Raw genomic sequence first — 19435 nt, forward strand, 5'->3', positions numbered from 1 at the left:
TCTCAGTGTAAATCTCTTCTTATACAATGTGGATGTCTGATCTGTAAAATCATTGTGATGTCATCATGATGTCATTGCTCGCCTCTTCACGTCATCTGCAAGAAGACCACTGTTCGCCTTCTCCCGAAACTACATGAGTTGGCATTACATTAATTATGCTTACCAGGGCTCGATTTAGTGCTTTCTTACTTGCACTGGTGCAACCCAATATTACAAAGTGCAACCTAGTTATTAGTCTAACTTGCACCAGGCGCAAGTCAATTTTGAGTGGGTAAAATTCTGAATAAAACATCTAAATAGTTGCAATAAAAACAGTGCAAGTTGAATTTGACTGGTGCAACTAGGATTTTTTCTTACGTTGCACCTGGTGCAAGTGGGTTAACATCTCTTAAATCGAGCCCTGCTTACACTGTTGTGCATTTCGTTTACCAAGACTTGACAGAAATAGGCAACCTTGTGATTGTTGTAATGTCGGTACAAGTTGTCTCCCCTATAATTGAAAATGATGGTTTGTTTTGTTTGTATTTTTGCTTTTTTTAATCACGAGAACTTATCCTTGTTTCACGTGTTGTTTTATCTGCACTTGTAGTGCACACGGACTAAAAACTCTAATAACAGCTGAAACATTAAATATATCCATTATTTTCAAACCTCTCACAAGACCATTGAAATTTGAATCTGAATTTTTATTTCATACAGCTATTTTTCAAGTATGACAAGCCATTCCATACCTTTTTCTTTGTACCTGTAAGTCAGATTTTTTTTTAGAGGAAAAATAATAAATATATTTTTTGTACTATTTTGACTTTTTCTGTTCAAACTTTGCTGATATCATGTTTATTGTCACTTTTGATAATGAACAAGATGTGACTGATATGGGTTAGAATTGGATTTCAGCAACACATGCTTGTCGAGGCTCCCTGTCTTGCTTTACACGTGTCATCGTACCCCAGCTGCGTAGATCGATACTCATGATGTTAGTCACTGGATGGATTATATTTTTACAGACCGGCGCCATATAGCTGGAATATTGCTGAGCGTGACCGTAAACAACAAACAAATTACTAGCCTCCGTGGTGTAGTGGTTAGAGCGTCAGCCCAGAGAGCGGCAGGTCGCGGGTTCAATCTCCGACCGCGTCATACCAAAAGACGTTAAAATATGGTACTTGTTGGTACCTGCCTGGCGCTCAGCATTAATGGGTACAACAAGGACTGGTCGGCTTGGTCAGTATAATGTGTCTGAGTGGGGTATTCATGCTTCACTGCGGGATGGTATCTCAGTGGGCTACACTATAAAACCAGCTTAAGTCTGGGCTAGTACAAGCAGCTACACATACACACGCATGCACGTCGTCATATGAGCGAAATATTCTCAAGCACGACGTTAAACTCAATTTCACCTCACCTCAACAAGAAATGTTCATCATTGATACTGTGTCCAGTGCATTTGTCAGTGATAGTACTTACTGGCAAACAAGGATAAGTTGAGCACCAACCTGACAATTGGCCGTATTAGCATGTAAGAGTACCGCCCACTGGCGCTTGCCATTGTGAGCGAAGGGGCCTCGGGTTGTCCCTGATCAAGTGTAGTGCTACACCGACCACGCGAGTCTTATGAGCAAGGCGTGTGCACCTGTGCTCGGAATCAATTTCATCGTCATGCACTGCAGGTGCACTAGCCTACATCTGCTCTCCTTTTCACAAACCAACTGGGTTTGCTCATTCTACTACTTATCGTAAACGCGTTCTCTGCGCCGGCCCAACTTCTCCTTGTTTGCCAGTAAGTATTTACCAATGTTGCTACGCCCGTCAAACGTCCGTTACGTGCCTCTCTACTCACACGCACTATAATAGTTATAGTTATAGAAACAACCCAACCAAAAATCTTGAATGATTTAGCAAGTCTAATATTGCCTCACCTTAAGGAACTTGAGCATTATTCTGGATTTTTATATTTTGCAGATATAATCTTTTGATTATACTACCCATCAAAAGTTTAGATCCACTTAAAGCACTCACTATATGTTATGTATATATATGTGGTTGGTTACATTGAAGATGAATTTCTCCACTAACTTGGGGAACCAACTGCAAACCTTACAAAGATGAATTGCACGAGGATCATGCATCAATTTGCTGAAAAGCATGTGCAAATATCGTGCATGTGAACAGCTGCGTTTGGGTGTAAAGTTTTGTTAAGAATTCGCCAATTTTCAAATCAAGCAGTGAAAGTCGGTAAAATAAATCTGTACAAAGTGAACACAAAAACAGCTGAGCGAACGGTTTTCGAACTCCGGGTACCGCATGCGTCAGCGCTTCAGCTTCTCGGCGGAGAGCTTGGCGGTTACCGTGACAGCGGGTAATATTTTTCCAGTTGCTAAATCTACCCTCCTGGGAGGGTGACACGGAAACTTGTTAAACCGTCATTGACCAATGAAAGTAAAGTATTTTACATGAAGGTAAGATAAAATATAGTGTTGTATCATTTAATCTCAATAAAACCCTTGTGTCATTCTGAATTTCATTGTAAACCGTATCAGACGACAGGCGGCCATTGTGCACAATTTCCGGTGACGTCATTGTTTCCGTGGTATTCCTCACAGATGAAACTACGGGCGCAGAGCACATGCTACAATCTCATGTGTTGGCGACATCCAATCCAGAAGAGTCAGTGTAGGTTTACAGTAATAAACGAAGTTGGAAAATTGTAACACAGTCACCAATTTTAAAGAATTAACACAATAGTCACGTTTCTTCAGCCTTAATTTCCTAGGTGCCGTTCCACTAACCGATCTTAGCCCTATGCCAATCGTAAACCCCTAAAATCCCAATCTTAGCGTGACGTTACGATCGGGATACCGTTCCACTAACCAATCTTACCCAAGTCAATCGTAAAGTTAAGATTCAAAGTCTAAGTTGCTCATGACCAACTTAGGATTGCTAAAATCAATCGTAGAGAAACCAAAATGGTTGCTTTCCTATTCTATGTGAAAAATAAGAGCGAGCATTTCACCGTGAGCGTCCCCTAAAATCCCCCATGAAATGAATTTGTATATTTCCGTGATGTAAACAAACACTGCACTGAAACCTTACAAATGTCAGGCCAGTCTGACCACTGTCGTCATGGGAACACAACCGAGCGAGTCGGTGTAACACGTCTGTACAACAATATTGCAACGTCATGGTTAAGAATAGGGACAGCCGTGAAGTGAACAATGTTCTTAAAAAAAAGATACAAATATGTTTGATTTCACGTGCGCTTATTTGGTGGGGGATTCTCATGGCAGGGCCGCAAGACCACTGACAGTATATAGAGGATGCCTCCTCACATTCTGATTGAAAGCTCTGACATAAATGACATTTTAAAGTCCAGACTTAAAACCTGTTCTCAGTATATAACTTATAATCTCGGCTGTAAATACTCTCGTGTAAATTATCTGTACATAGCGCTTTGAGCATGCCCCAGGATGTGGAATAGGCGCACTATAAATATGCATTTATTATTATTATGTTATGCCTGATACCCAGCGTTCACACGCACTTGCACCTGAAACCAAGGTGCTCACTACCCTAATATTTTGCTCTAGGTTTTTTCTCCACGTTTACACTTGGTTGGAAAAATACCCATGAAGGCCCGGGTTAGAATATTGAACTTCAATAACCCATGCTTGTCGTAAGAGGCCACTAACGGGATCGGGTGGTCAGGCTCGCTGACTTGGTTGACACATGGCATCGGTTCCCAACTGCGCAGATCGATGCTCATGCTGTTGATCACTGGATTGTCTGGTCCAGACTCGATTATTTATAGCTAAGATACATAGCGTTCACTAACATGAACGCTCATGTTAGTGAACGCTATGCATCTTAGCTAGATTATTTACAGACTGCCGCCATATAGCTGGACTATTGATGAGTGCGGCGTAAATCTAAACTCACTCACTCACTCAGTTGGTTCGTAAACTACTTCCATCATTTGCTAGACTATGCAAAGGGAGATAACTCGCACGAAAGAGTCTCGATCTAAGCTTGGATCGGATCGTAAGATCGGGACCTGCTACGACCGGCCTAAGATCGTGTAGTGGAACGGGTGTAACTTTTAGCTAAGACGATTGTAAAATTGGCGTAACTTGCTAAGATTGATCTTAGGTAAGATCGGTTAGTGGAAGGGCACCCTGTTCTCCAAATATGTACTGTTGAACAATGGAATACGTAAAATGAATTCTTCATGAGGGTTGCACAATTAACACTGTGATTATTCTTCATTATGACATGGACAGTAAAATTCGTCGTGACGGCGAAGGAATGAGGTGGTACAACAATACTTGAGATGCACCCAATGCTCACAGTCACGAAACGTGCACTGACCCCACTTGGTGAATTCCACGTGTGGACAACGACGCAATTCTTCGGGCTGAAATTTACCACAAACACAACACTTCTCTTCTTCGCTGTCAGTTACATCTGAATCAGAGCGGTCATCGTCGCTGGATATAAGCAGCTTGTCAATACCAGAGGGTCCAGGCTCGGGGAAGAATGAGACTTATTGGCGACTGATGAGCGACCTGATTTCTGTTGTTTTTTCCCGGCAGTAGATTTCTTCTGTTTGATGTTTTCTTCGTTTCGGGCAGCTGAAGATTTCACACGAGTCGCAGATGGCTTTTTAGTCTGATTTACATATTCCATGACCTGTGTAGATATAGCAGGCTCTGTGATAGCTTGACCGCCGACGATCTTGTGTGTGGACCGACGTGGTTTCTGAGACTTCTTAAGAGTGACCACGGGAAGATGTTCATCAAAGAAATTGGGATCGGCGAGGATTTGGATTTTTGCAAGGATATGGGCATTATTCTTCTGTCACTACCGCCTCACACATCCCATAAACTGCAACCTTTCGACAGAACTGTCTTTGGGCCCTGGAAAAAAGCTACAAGTAGATGTTGTGATTCCTGGATGTTGAATCATCCTGGTCAGACAATGACCATTTACAACATCCCCGAGATTCTCCGAGAATCTCTTCCTCAAGCTACTACACCTAATAATGTAATCTCTGGATTTCGGTGTACTGGGATTGTGCCATTTAATCGAGATATATTTGATGAAACCGAGCATGCTCCCTCCCAGGTCTCTGATCGTGTTGTCCCTTCTGCACTTCCAGTTCATGATTCCTCTGATGTTTTTTTCCGCTTGTTCCTTAGCATAGGTCGATGGCTTGAGGAAAGATCTGTCAATAGACGCTGGATTGAAAGGAAATATCCCACATTTCCGAAATGAGCTCTGCAAGTTGAATGATGAGAGAGAGAGTTCATATGCTTTGCATGCAAGTCCACAAACGCTGTACCTATTGACGGTTCCGGAATTCAAACGTTGATACTTCCTGCATTCGGCGCTGAAAATCTTGGTAAATGGTCCAAAACAACGAACATCCATGGGTTGAAGTACATGATTTATGTGCGGTGGCAACACAAATAAGATAATCCCCTTTGGCACAGCAAAATCAATGAGTGCTGGTGTTATAAGTGAACGGTGTCCATCATAGAGTAGCAGGACTTTCTTCTCGTTTCCGATATTGGCGTATCTTGAGAAGTGTTCAACCATCCAACGTTGGAAAATATCGGAATTGGACCAACACTCTCACTAACTGTTCCAGATGTTCCAACGCTGGATCCTTCGAGCAAGTCATCCCGCATACGAGTCCCAGGAAAAATGAAGAAGGGTGGGATCTTCTGGCCGATAACGTTACCGCACCCAGGAACTGTTACAGTAGCCGATTTTTCAGGACAGATCTCGATGGGAACCTCAGTAGACGATCCAACGACTTGGGGTGCTGAGTGTGTTAAATTTATCCCCTTCTCGTCAACGTTGTAGATCATCTCTGGGCTTGACTTTAACTGGTACTTGTCAAGGACTTCTTCCAGCTGCGAGAAATACTTCTCTACATTTGCCTCTGATGTTGTTGTAGCTCGAAGCTGTGTGAGGGAACGAGGACGTCTCAGTTTCAGTTCTGGCCATCTGCCCATGAAGCTATAAAACCACTGCAAAGACAGATTATTGTCTTGCTTGGTTCTTTTTATGCAAAGTTATAGCATACTCTGTCCCAAGGGAGATAACTTGTGCCCTGGTGTAGCCATATCCGACAGACGCCATAAGTTTCAAATGACTGACAAGACGAGCCTCTTCTTCTTGACTTAATAGCGGTCCTGGACCTGAAGACAAGCATTCTGGCGAAGTGATGCCTTTCTTCGCCATGAATTATATGTACTTCTGGTGGTATCTAGCGGAGGGGTGGGCCATTACACTGTCACTGTTTGGGGTTTACTATTTCAATACTATTTCAAATAAAGATAACAGTGAATGAAAACATATGTTATATTTGGGATTACACTTTCTTAGTAAAGTACAGATTCTAGTACTTTTTGGGTTGAGTCCCATCCGGAATTCGAACCCACACCCTCAGAGTCAGGCACTTAATCGCCAGCACACAAAGTCAGACGCCTAGACCACTCAGCCACCGCGGCTTCCACAAAAATGGAAGTCGGACAACTGGTAGTCTAGACTGCGGACTTCGTCTACCCCTCTGATAAGTGTTAATTGGATGAACAGTGAAAGAAGCTGAAAATATGGTCCTTTTATCAAAATCACTTTGGCTCCTTAACGAAATCGCTTGTCAGAAGTTAAGTGGTGCGCTTTCATTGGCAACCGTTTCTCCACCTTATTGTCACCTGTTATAAACTGGACTGACTGAGTTTGGTTTTACGCCGCTTTTAGCAATATTCCAGCAACATCACGGCGGGGTACACCAGAAATGGGCATCACACATTGTTCCCATGTGGGGATTCGAACCCGGGTGTTCGGCGTGATTATAAACTGGAAGGTATTACAGTCGCTACACTGAAAGTCGAACCGCCAACATTTCGGTTGTTGTGACTGATCGCCTCCTTGGCGCAGTGGATAGAGCGGCTGCTTGGAAGAACGCTGGTTCGAGCCCCGGCCTGAAGTAGACCGGGGTCGAACGGCTTAACGAACGGAGACTTCTTAATGATTGCATCGAACACCAATCATGCAATTATTTGTTATTTCTTTGATGTTCATCACATTAAGATCCATGGAGATGGGTTTAGAATTGGCCTTCAGCAGCCCATGCTTGTCGTAAGAGGCAACTAACGGGATCGGGTGGTCAGGCTCGTTGACTTGGTTCACACATGTCATCGTATCCAAATTGCGTAGATCGATGCTCATGATGTTGTTATTTTATTGTCTGGTCCAGATTCCATTATTTACAGATCTCCCCCATATAGCTGGAATATTGCTCAGTGCGATACAACATTTCTTCAACTAAACAATTTAACAAATTCCGAAATATGTTGAAAGTTCTGTAAAAGGATAATGTGTTGTCCCGATCAGAATCTTCAGAATACAAGAATCTAAAACAGTTTTCGCTCTTTTATGTGAATACAAATTCGCGGGGTTTCGTTCCCAAATTGATTAGAAACATTATTATTGATGTTTACTAAAATGTACATGACTTATTAGTAGCATAGCGCACATTACAGATTCCTGTGAAATCACAGGCTCATATGATCGAGTGTGTGAATGAGTATGGTTTTACGCTGCTTTTGACAATATTCCAGCAATATCGCGGCGGGAGACACCACAAATGGGCTACACACATTGCAGGGAATCTAACCCGGGTCTTCGGACTGGGGGCGGTGGGGTAGCCTAGTGGTTAAAGCGTTCGCTCGTCACGCCGAAGACCCGGGCTCTATTCCCCAATGTGTGAAGCCCATTTCTGGTGTGACACGTGAAGGTCCGGGTTAGAATGAACCTTCAGTAACCCATGGTTGTCGTAAGAGGCGACTAACGGGATCGGGTGGTCAGGGCTCGCTGACTTGGTTGACACATGTCATCGGTTTCCAATTTCGCAGATCGATGCTCATGCTGTTGATTAGTGGATTGTCTGGTCCAGACTTGATTATTTACAGACCGCCGCCATATGGCTGCAATATTGCTGAGTGCGGCATAAAACTAAACTCATTCACTCGCTCATTTCTGGTGTCCCGCGACATGACACTTATAACCACTAGGCTACCCCACTACCCTATTTTTGATGGATAATATATTATTATGAGAATAAATTTATGATTTCGCAGAGGGAAAATCGTGACGTAAAAACGATGTGAAATCGACGAATAATGTTTGGTTTAATTCTCATGGAAAAGAGTGAAAATGCAACTTTTCATTTGAGCCTTGACCGACTGTGTAGAAACCACGCCCATCAGATGACCATGCGATAGATTCCCCTCGGTTCTCTGGCTTGTACCCTTGGATAGTCTTGCCCGGATGATTCAGCGCTTTCTTCACGTCCTTATCGGGCATCGACCATTCATATATGTGGTGCAGTGACTTTATCAAGAGTTGTTTCCCATCTGGTGAGATATCTGCCGCCAGGGGGCCTTTGTTGGCGGTTGAGATGGGTAAGGTCAAAACTGTCTTGACAGCGGTCGGACTTCCGCTTGTCCATCCGCTCGACGGCAGTTGTCCAAGAGTACTTCCGGTTCCGGATGCTTCGGACAGGACGTAAACATTTCCTGAAGCATCAACAATAAGTGCTTCGGACACGGGATGATTCCATCTGAAGTAACGAGAAGACTAAAATGAATTTATATGTTTAGGGTACAGACAGAGAGAGAGAGCTTTAACCACTAGGCTACCCAGAGAGAGAGTCTCCCCTTAACCACGAGGCTACCCAGAGAGAGAGAGAGCTTAACCGGCGAGCGAACGCTTTAACCACCACTGGGCTACCCAGAGGAGAGAGAGAGAGAGAGAGAGAGAGAGAGAGCTTTAACCACTGTGGACAGAGAGAGAGAGCTTTAACCACTAGGCTACCCAGAGAGAGAGAGGAGAGAGAGAGAGAGGAGAGAGAGAGAGAGCTTTAACCACCTACCCAGAGAGAGAGAGAGAGCTTTAACCACCAGGCTACCCAGAGAGAGAGAGAGAGAGAGAGAGAGAGAGAGAGAGAGATTTAACCCAGGCTACCCAGAGAGAGAGAGAGCTTTAACCACCTTTAACCAGGGCTACCCAGAGAGAGAGAGAGAGAGAGAGAGAGAGCTTTAACCACTAGGCTACCCAGAGAGAGAGAGAGAGAGAGAGAGAGAGAGAGAGAGAGAGAGAGAGAGAGAGAGAGAGAGAGAGCTTACCACCAGGCTACCCAGAGAGAGAGAGAGAACATTTTGTCTCAAAGTTCAAAATTCCCTCTGTTCACCCAACAGAAAATGGGTACCCTGTGAGATAAGCCATGTGTCTATTAACCTCCTAGCGCATCACAGGCAGCTTGGGTTATCCGGGGTAATAATATTCAGATTCTGATTACAGCGTCCAGTCAGTAAGATGTGTACTGACGCTACATAAATGAATTATTATCATTATTAACTCAGTTATTATTACGTGTAGTGGTATCTGCCGGTCAGGGGAATGTCTTGGGTGTATGTGTAGTCCGGCTCTTTCACTCTGTAGACGACGTTGCTGGACTTCTGGTTAGTGTTTCCTGAGTCGGCTATGTAGATGCAACTGTCGCCGTCGGGGCAGGGTCCGACAGCAATGTCTTCCCAGTCAGTCTCCTCGCCATGCTGGACAATTAAAACTCCTGTAACAAAGCCTCGTCGATTATTTAGTGTGTCGTCCTCATCCGGGTCAGAATTGATCTTCAGTAACCCATGCTTGGAAGAGGCAACTAACGGGATCGGGTGGTCAGGCTCGTTGACTTGGTTGACACATGTCATCGTATCGAAATTGCGTAGATCGATGCTCATGCTGCTGATCACTGGATTGACTGGTCCAGACTCGATTATTTACAGACCGCCGCCATATAGCTGGAATATTGGTTAGTGCGCCGTAAAATAAACTCGCTCACTCCAACAATATCATGGCAGCGGGCACCAGGAATGAGCTTAACACATTGCACCCATGTGGGGAATCAAACCCGGGTCTTCAGCGTAATGAGTGAACACTTTTTAACCGCTAGGTTACCCACCACTCTTCTTTTAGAGCCCATTTCTGGTGTCCCCCACCATGATATTGCTGGAATATTGCTAGAAGTGGCGTAAAACCTCACTCGCTGATTTTAACACTTATAAACAGACACATGTCATCGTATCCAAATTGCGTAGATCGATGCTCATGCTGTTGATCACTAGATTGTCTGCTCCAGATTCGAACACTTAAAGACCGCCGCCATATAGCTTGAATATTGGTGAGTGCGGCGTAAAACTAAACTCACTCACTCACTTGTTGATTCAGCTTGGAACTCAATATGTAACAATTGCAATATATTTTTTACCTTTGACGCTGCCGTCGGTGGCATCCAGTATATACACGTCCCCATCACCTTCGTTGTCTTGGATTGCGTACAAAATGCCCGGGTGTCGTCTGCTCGCTGCTAGACCGGAAATCATGTCGAGATGTCCGGGTAGTGACGAGCCCCCAGCTGATAAATATCGATAAAGTATTGTGTTATAATCATACACATATATATATCCATATATATTCAAGCAATTTCTCTGTTTGATTGGCATTTTAGATTCTGAGGAATAATAAGAAAGACATGATACTTTATGGATGACAATTTCTATATTAAATTGGGGGTGGAGATTATGCCAGCTTTGGTTCTCGGATTGCGGTTGGCTCTGTGTGGACACTCATCTCGATCTTGTTGTTGGGATGCTGGTTACGAACATCTAGAAAGGAGACGAGTTAACTGACGAATACAAAAATAATTAGAAACTCTTAAGGTGCTTCCAAATTATATTGAAGAATTAAATATGAGTTACGTATTTGCAAAAGAATATGGAAATATGTAAATGATCATTTTCAGTGCTTCCCCACAAAAAACCCCAAACAAACTAAATCATATTCCGCGCATAGATCGCTTTAAGTTTTAGAGTTAACCGGGAGCAGTAACGCAGTAAATAGGGTTTTACGAAATTGTGGACTGTTTGAACCGTCGGCTTTGTTACTGCATTATTACCAATTAGGACTGCACGGTATAACCGGTATACCTGTATATCGCAATACATTTTTTCAAAAGATACGTTTTCCAATGGTATTTTTCTGACAACCGGTATATTGGGTAAACAATATAAATGACGTTTAATTATTATATTTATGGCCTAAATCAAAATCTACACAGACTTGCATTCACAACAAATGTTTTCCTTCGTTATTCAATGACAAAACAGCATACTGTAATACTATAAATTGTATAAAAAGAGGGGCGGTGGGGTAGCCTAGTGGTTAAAGCGGGTTCGAATCCCAACATGGGTACAATGTGCGAAGCCCATTTCTGGTGTCCCCCGCCGTGATGTTGCTGGAATATTGCTAAAAACGGCGTAAAAACCAAACTCAGTCAGTCAGTATAAAAAGAGATTGCTGTTATCAGAACCATGTTTAGGGACTTATAATGTAGAAACAGGATTGGCATGCACAATTAGTGTCACTCATTGTCAAGTTCGCAAGCGCAATACGGGTACCTGAATCGGAATATATTGCAGTACAATTTATTTGCCAATACGCTCAATACAGCCCTATTATCAACATAAATTGTTGTTAATCCCTTTGATACATACCCCCCATTCTGCCTTACGTAATCCCTGATACATCCCAGATGTATATGAATCTGTTCTGTGCTGTATCATACCCAGTGTTCGAAATAGCCACTTGCCCGCTAACCCGTGGCTAGTAAAAATCCAGTCGGGCCAGTAAATCTCCACAGTCACTTGCCCGACTGGCTAATGAATTTTCATGGGGTCATTTTGTAAACATATCATTCTACCGGACATTTTAAGTTATAATACACTTTTAAATCATGCAATTTTGGCATGATAAAGATGTTCATCATATTAGCAGCTTAATGATGAAACCCGTGTCAACATTCCAATTTCGGGCTAGTGAATTATTCTGTAGGCTAGTAACTTTCAGGCATAGCTAGCCCGACTGGCTAGCAACATTTGGAACCTATTTCGCACACTGATCATACCATGTGTGAAGTACGCCTTATGTCGGGAAGCGTATGTTAAATCTCCAAATCTGTATTACTTTACTCTGGCCTTACAGTGCTATAAGAATCTTCACCGAAACGTCGCATCATAATATAAAAAATAAGTTGTCATCCAAAAGTATCCTGCCTTTCATACCAATTAATTTCTTCACGTGCTTTGGCGTTGCATGTATAAACAGGGATAATGTGCAGCGTCTTCTATTCTTGGTATAAACAATAGAGTCCAGGGGCTCCTTTCACGAAGCAACCTTTACTAAGATTAACCTTAACTCCGATTCTTTAACATTGCACTAAGGTTACCTTAGTGACTTACGATCACCTTAGTGTTTAGTGAAAGGAGAACTTAGCACCCCTTGTATTTTTGCAATGATAGGTTTTCAATAGGTACATAAAACGTCTCATGGTGACCACGATGGAAAAACATGAGTTTTTCTGACCCCAATGATCCTGTGACTTATAAAAAAACCGACATAATGTTTGGAATCCATGTTGATCTTATGGTGATAATTGCTCGTTTTAAAAAAACACCGATTTCCATACAAAACCATGTCTGCACATGTTGAATTTGTTGGTGAATGTGAACATTCAAAATATCATTTTGCGTGTCTTACACGATTCAAGGTCAATACCGAGCGTAACCTCCATGTGACTGTATGACAGCCAGCTCTCTCCTCCCTATACCCCTTGTCAGCCTCCTGATCCTCTGAAGGGCAGTTTATTCCATGTAAAGCAGCTTCCACTTGGGCTAGGTTCTGTACAAGCAGCTTCCAACATTGGGCTAGGTTCTGTACAACCAATCATACAACCAATCATGTACAACCAATCATGTCCCAGGTATGCTCCTTAGGGCTAAGATCGGGGCTCATTCGATCGTCTTTGTGTATATTTATACTGGTCAAGGAATGTACAGTATATATTAACAGAAGATCATTCGCTGCTCTCGAGGTGAAACAATTGTATGATGAAAAAATAGAAAAATATTAAATTGGATGAATATGTGAGTAGATAGCTAAACAGACAGACAGGCTGGGTTTTCTCAAGTATTCAGGTCATAAAGCCAAACGTGCAGACAACATACAATAGGTTTGAAGGTTGAGTTTTAACGCCGCACTCAGCAATACTCCAACAATGTGGCGACATGTCTGTAAATAATCGAGTCTGGACCAGACAATCCAGTGCTCAACAGCATGAGCATACACTGTAAATAAAATGTTGTCAATTTGACAATTTTAGCGTTGTCATTATTGATTTGACAATTATAAGTTGTCAGTTTGAACATTGAGAGTTGTCAGTATGACAACCAATGTTGTTATTGTGACAACATTGCGAGTCTTATACTGACTGCTTTAAAACAAACTTTCATTAGATATGATATTTAGATAGTGTTGACGATCATGTTTATAGTTTAACCACGTGTTTTACACAGGATATGTGTTGACAATAGTTTATTGTCAAAGCATTGTCATATTGTGAGTTTTCTCAAACTTTGACAATACAAGGTTGTCAAACTTGACGGATTGAGCGCATGCGCAGTTCCAATGTCCTTCACAGCGAAGGTCACAGTAAATGAGTTGCAACACGTCAGCAGCGTCAAAGTGAGCGGGGAAAGGTGGTTACAGTAAGTATATGCAAAACACTTTTACAATTTCCTTTCATTAGATAACTATAGAGTACGAATACAGTGTTTTTGATTCTCGCATTGTCCATATTAACGGAAAATCATGAAGAAATGTCTCAACGGGTCACCACACAAATTTGTGCACACATTCCGAAGAATAACTGGCCAAATAGCATCAGATATAACACAAATATCTGTCGAGTAATAACATTAAGTACTTACGTGTGCTTGAGAATGTCAAGATGTTCAGTTTAATCGCATAGATTCTCTATTCAATTATTTTCAGGAACACGGTTTAAATTTGACAACCTTCATTGTCACATTAACAACATATTGACTATATATTAGAGTTACCTCCCCTAGCTCAGTCATACCATTAGAGTAACGTCCCTTATGTGTAAGATATCGGCATTAAATTGGTTATGTATGTTTAACTTGTACAATTTAATGTAAGAACTTCCTATTCAATGATAAATTTCAAATTGTAATGTATCTGTAAAGCCAATAATACCATTAATAAGAACTAGGTCTTTTGTTTCCTGATATCCTCTGTCTTATCAGTATAATGATATCATTGACGTCTTATTTCAAAGATGGACTCATTTAGCGACTGAAGTTGATTTATAAGGTAGCAGCACGAGAGTAAGTTTGTCAGATTTTGTTTGTTTAAAAATGAATATATTCCATGAAGTCGATAACTTTTAATCTAATATTTAGTCATGTTTTCTCTCATATTGTATAATTTGTAACAGTCACTCAAAATTTAAAATAAATAAATAAAGGTGTGGTTTTTTTTGTTATGTTGTCACAAAATAGTTTATGATTTCAGATCTGTGCAGAATACTCTCTACTCACAGAGACTAACATCGCAGACAATGAACTCCGGACTGGGAAAGGTGTCTGAAAGAATCTATTACCGTATCAGAAATTCATCGAAAGTCCAGGATTATGTCAAAGCTTTGATGAAAGATGTGGATACAAGAACTGATGACACAGAAAATGTGTAAGCATGTTTTTCCTGTTTCAGTCGCTATTGCGTAAATGTAGCTGTACACCCAGTGAATGGTTGGTCCCTGAAAATATAACCTAAAACACGTTTTTATTTGTTGAACGGATAATTTTAAGCTCCAGGTAATTTGGACAATGAATGGAAAGATTTTAGCTTTCTGAAAAGCTGATATATTTTTCATTGGGTGACACAACTGTCTCCTTGTGTAGGCATGTGTTCAGTTATGCCTACAGTTAGTTATGGTAATAGTGGCAATTATGTTACGCAGGGTGGAAATAACCCATTGCCCGACGCCCGAGTCCAGTGTTTTTGTCTGCCGGGCAAGCAAATTTGTATATCACACTGTACCGGTGTCCAGTTGATATTCCAATGTTAATTATGTTGTTTATTTAAAAAATCAACAAGAAAATGGCCCGTATAGTGGAAAAATTATCAGGGCAAGTGATTTTACATGTGCAACTGTACCGGAGTACACTAGCAATTTTAAAGTTATTTCCACCCCTGTTATGCTCTGTTCTTTGTATCGATACAGCACTGGCCACAGTGATCCTGGGTCTTCCCGGACTCCAAAGAGAAGAGCCGAAGACCTTCATTGTAAAGGACTGTCAAGTGAGTTACACTGGATATTGTTATATTGTTAAAAATAGGAGCAAATATGAGTTGATGTTAATCCATAATTCATTCTACATCATATAAGTTTGTAAAGAAAGTATTTTGTGTTCAAGTACTTTTTATCCAAAACGAAAATAAGTATTTATGGTATGACTGACTGACGGAATTTTTTTTTACGCTGCTTTAAGCAATATTCCAGCAACATCACGGCGGGGGACACCAGAAATGGGCTTCACAAATTGTACCCATGTGGGGATTCGAACCGAGGTCTTCGGCGTGACGAGCCAACGCTTTAACCACTAGGTACCCCACCGCCCCATTTATGGTATGAATATTTAGAAGTAGATAAATATTTATATAAGTATGTTTTACATATGTTTATTCCTATAATTTAAGTGGCTAAGGGCACACCTTTTGCACCGCCTAGAACAAGTATTTCATTTCAGTTTTTGGTTGCAATTACATCCTTCATTCTCTGCGATGGAGTTGCAGAAGAAGCCTTCACGGACGTTTGCGTTTTCCATGTGTTTGCTGAGGGACAGAAAGTGTACACTACGGACAATGTTATTGATGCCGTCAAGGTTTACGTTGCAGATTTTTTACATCTATAATTTGCAATGTGCCCAAGGTCTCTTGAAATCCCATTTTTTCTTGGACAAAATTTTGCTGAAAATCAACAATAAATTTATGGGTAAAAAAACCTTGAAAACCAAGAATGTTGAAAAATCAATCAATTCCATGATCTCGAAACTAAATGCAGGAAATTGAATGTGCTGACTAGAGCAGAATGGATTCAATTGTAACATTGGGAAATTGTAATTACGAGAGTTTCAGATATGAGTTTTTTAAATAATTAATTTTAAAGTAATTTTAGACATTCTTTGTGTAGAAGTTGAGAAATGCTGTGATATCTTGAAATATGTTCCATACTCACACTAGACAGAATACATACATACATACATACATACATACATACATACATACATACACACTCACACATTTATATATGTGGGTTACAACCATACACACACACACACACACACACACATTGTTCATATACTAATGAAAAACTGTACACCTGATTGATTGTTTAGAAATAAAAGATATTGTTCTCCACACAAGTGTTCATTTTTGGTTTCACAAGATAATGCTTATTCTTAAATGCATGAATTGTATTTTGAAATTGTAGTCATACTTTCCGTATGATACTTATATTGTTTGCCATTGGCTGTGTGTTTATATTATGCCCTTGTCCAATTGTGACAATCGAAATGCATTAAAATTGACATCTTTTCTATTGCCAATTTTGAATATATAACATATTCAAATTGAATATCTCTTGACAACAATTTGAATATACAACCACGTGAATGACAACCCAAATGCATTGTCAAAAAGTTGCCCATTGTCAAATTGACAACTCAAGTTGTTATCTAAGGCACCCCCGTTTGACAACTTTTTAGTTGTCAAATTGACAACGTTTTATTGACAGTGTACCTAATTGTGATACGATGACAAGTGTCAACGAAGTCGGCGAGCATAGGTTGCTGAAGACCAATTCTCGCCCTGATCTTCACGGGTCACATTAAATAAATAAATAAATAATTACATAAATACATAAATACATACATACATACATACATACATACATACATACATACATACATACATACATACATACATACATACATACATACATACATACATACATACATACATAAATACATAAATAAATAAATAAATTAATTAATTGTATAGCGCCCTTTCCAAAAATGATTGCTCAAGAGCGCTGATCACTGGTATACTTGGCAAAGAGATGCGTTTTGCTGTTACAAATGTCCAGAGGGAGAGAGTTCCACAGTACTGGCCCTGCTTTCTCAAACGCTCTATCGCCATATGTTTTGTTGTTTTGGGAACACCGAGCTGCATAATATGAGCTGAACGGAGACATCTTTTGGGGACGTGCAAAGCAATTAGACTTTGCAGATAAACTGGAGCCGTTTGTTGCAGTGACCTGAAGTCAAAGGTCAGGAGCTTGTAATTGATCCGCTGTTTGATAGGTAGCCAATGGTGCCTCTTTAGAACCGGTGTTGTGTGTTCATATTTTGACACATGTGTCAAAAGCCTGGCTGCGGCATTCTGGACACGCTGTCAAGCTGGTTTTGTTGGATCCCGTACAACACGCTATTGCAGTAGTCTAGCCGAGATGTTACCATGGCATTAACAAGGACCTCTGCGACTGAGGGGTCAATATAACGCCTTATTTGGCTGATATTTGAGCCTCTCAACCTCAGATTGATGAGTTCAGAAGCAGAGTAGGTGAAGATCCCCATTGTTTAATGCACAGAGACTGATTGGAGACGAAGTCCAAGCCACTGTATGGGGAAATGTTCATCCAGCCATATACCCGGCCTTGATTGGAGAACAACAGATTCCAGTCCATGTATATCTTCACCTTGTTTGTTTCTCAACAAGGTACATGGATTTCCTTTTACATGTACATTTTTGGGCAAAATTTAGCTTTCACAATTAGCCCATTCTGATCTCTGTGCTTCAATGGATCTTCATGCAGACTTTCTCACTCAGACAGGTCTTATAAATTGCAAAAAACTCAAAATATCTCAGGAGCATGTGACAGGTGCAACCTCTCAGTGCAACCCCAAGCCCATTTCTCTATGGGAGTTAGCAGGAACACGTCTTTCCATGATGCAGTGAATTACGCCTTGAGAAACAAAACGTAGATCCGCTATTGTCAAACAAACGAGCACGTACGTGATGACAAATAGAATCAGGGTAATTTGGAATTTTAACAACGGATCATTCAATCACTCATTTAGGTAGAGTGTAATTTTAGCAATATTCCAGCAACATCACGGCGGGGACACCAGCAATTACCTCCGCACGTTGTACCCATATGGGGAATCGAACCAGGGTCTTCGGCTTGACGAGCAAATGCTTTATCCACTAGGCTACCCCCCAGCTCCCTGCATCTAGGGAAGAACATAGCGAATCCCGGGGGTTAAATCAGGACACAACTTACCTGCACACTGCAACGCGGCACACGCAGTAAAAAGAACAGCAAGCATTGTTGTGTACACGAAAACTTGTTAGAAATTGTTAAACAGTTGATAGATAGGCACATTGGCATGAGTGAAGAGTAAAGGCGTGGAGGTTGGCAGCTGTTTGGCCTTTATCTAGCAGCTTTGTAGCTCAGCTCTGGAATGATAGCCGACATGAATAATTATCAGTATGGCTAAGTCACGTAACTATTATGATTCTATCCTACAGAAAATCCTCTATTGTTATGGTTCTATCCTACAGAAAATCCTCTATTGTTATGGTTCTATCCTACAGAAAATCCTCTATTATTATGGTTCTATCCTGCAGAAGATTCTCTATTGTTATGGTTCTGTCCTACAGAAAATCCTCTATTGTTATGGTTCTATCCTACAGAAAATCTTTTATTATTATGGTTCTATCCTGCAGAAGATTCTCTATTGTTATGGTTCTATCCTGCAGAAAATCTTTTATTATTATGGTTCTATCCTGCAGAAGATTCTCTATTGTTATGGTTCTATCCTACAGAAAATCCTCTATTATTATGGTTCTATCCTGCAGAAAATTCTTTATTATTATGGTTCTATCCTGCAGAAGATTCTCTATTGTTATGGTTCTATCCTGCAGAAAATCTTTTATTATTATGGTTCTATCCTGCAGAAGATTCTCTATTGTTATGGTTCTGTCCTACAGAAAATCCTCTATTGTTATGGTTCTATCCTACAGAAAATCTTTTATTATTATGGTTCTATCCTGCAGAAGATTCTCTATTGTTATGGTTCTATCCTACAGAAAATTATCTATTGTTATGGTTCTATCCTACAGAAAATCTTTTATTATTATGGTTCTATCCTGCAGAAGATTCTCTATTGTTATGGTTCTATCCTACAGAAAATCTTTTATTATTATGGTTCTATCCTGCAGAAGATTCTCTATTGTTATGGTTCTATCCTACAGAAAATCCTCTATTATTATGGTTCTATCCTGCAGAAAATCTTTTATTATTATGGTTCTATCCTGCAGAAGATTCTCTATTGTTATGGTTCTATCCTGCAGAAAATCTTTTATTATTATGGTTCTATCCTGCAGA

The 19435-nt window shown here is 40.8% G+C and overlaps 1 protein-coding gene across 1 annotated transcript; it reads right to left on the reverse strand.

The window, feature by feature from the left end:
• Positions 1-8174: 8174 nt before the first annotated feature.
• LOC124257196 lies at positions 8175-18467 on the reverse strand. The gene is made up of 4 exons (XM_046691215.1): positions 18329-18467; positions 10334-10480; positions 9442-9640; positions 8175-8629 (listed from the first exon to the last, which is right to left on the reverse strand). Exons 1-4 carry the CDS (start codon positions 18372-18374, stop codon positions 8206-8208), a joined length of 816 nt encoding a protein of 271 aa, XP_046547171.1. The 5' UTR covers positions 18375-18467; the 3' UTR covers positions 8175-8205.
• Positions 18468-19435: the final 968 nt, after the last annotated feature.

Source organism: Haliotis rubra, unplaced genomic scaffold (assembly GCF_003918875.1).
Source record: "Haliotis rubra isolate DU_JTF1 unplaced genomic scaffold, ASM391887v1 Scf651, whole genome shotgun sequence".
Taxonomy (NCBI): Eukaryota; Metazoa; Mollusca; class Gastropoda; order Lepetellida; family Haliotidae; genus Haliotis; species Haliotis rubra.

What these genes read in the sequence shown, in the direction of transcription:
- LOC124257196 (XM_046691215.1), bottom strand. Translation starts at nt 18,374, where the DNA reads ATGCTTGCTGTTCTTTTTACTGCGTGTGCCGCGTTGCAGTGTGCAG. An exon ending in TGCCGCGTTGCAGTGTGCAG is followed by an intron (nt 10,481 to 18,328) that starts GTAAGTTGTGTC and finishes GATATTTATCAG; the next exon opens with CTGGGGGCTCGTCACTACCC. An exon ending in CACCGACGGCAGCGTCAAAG is followed by an intron (nt 9,641 to 10,333) that starts GTAAAAAATATA and finishes GCTTTGTTACAG; the next exon opens with GAGTTTTAATTGTCCAGCAT.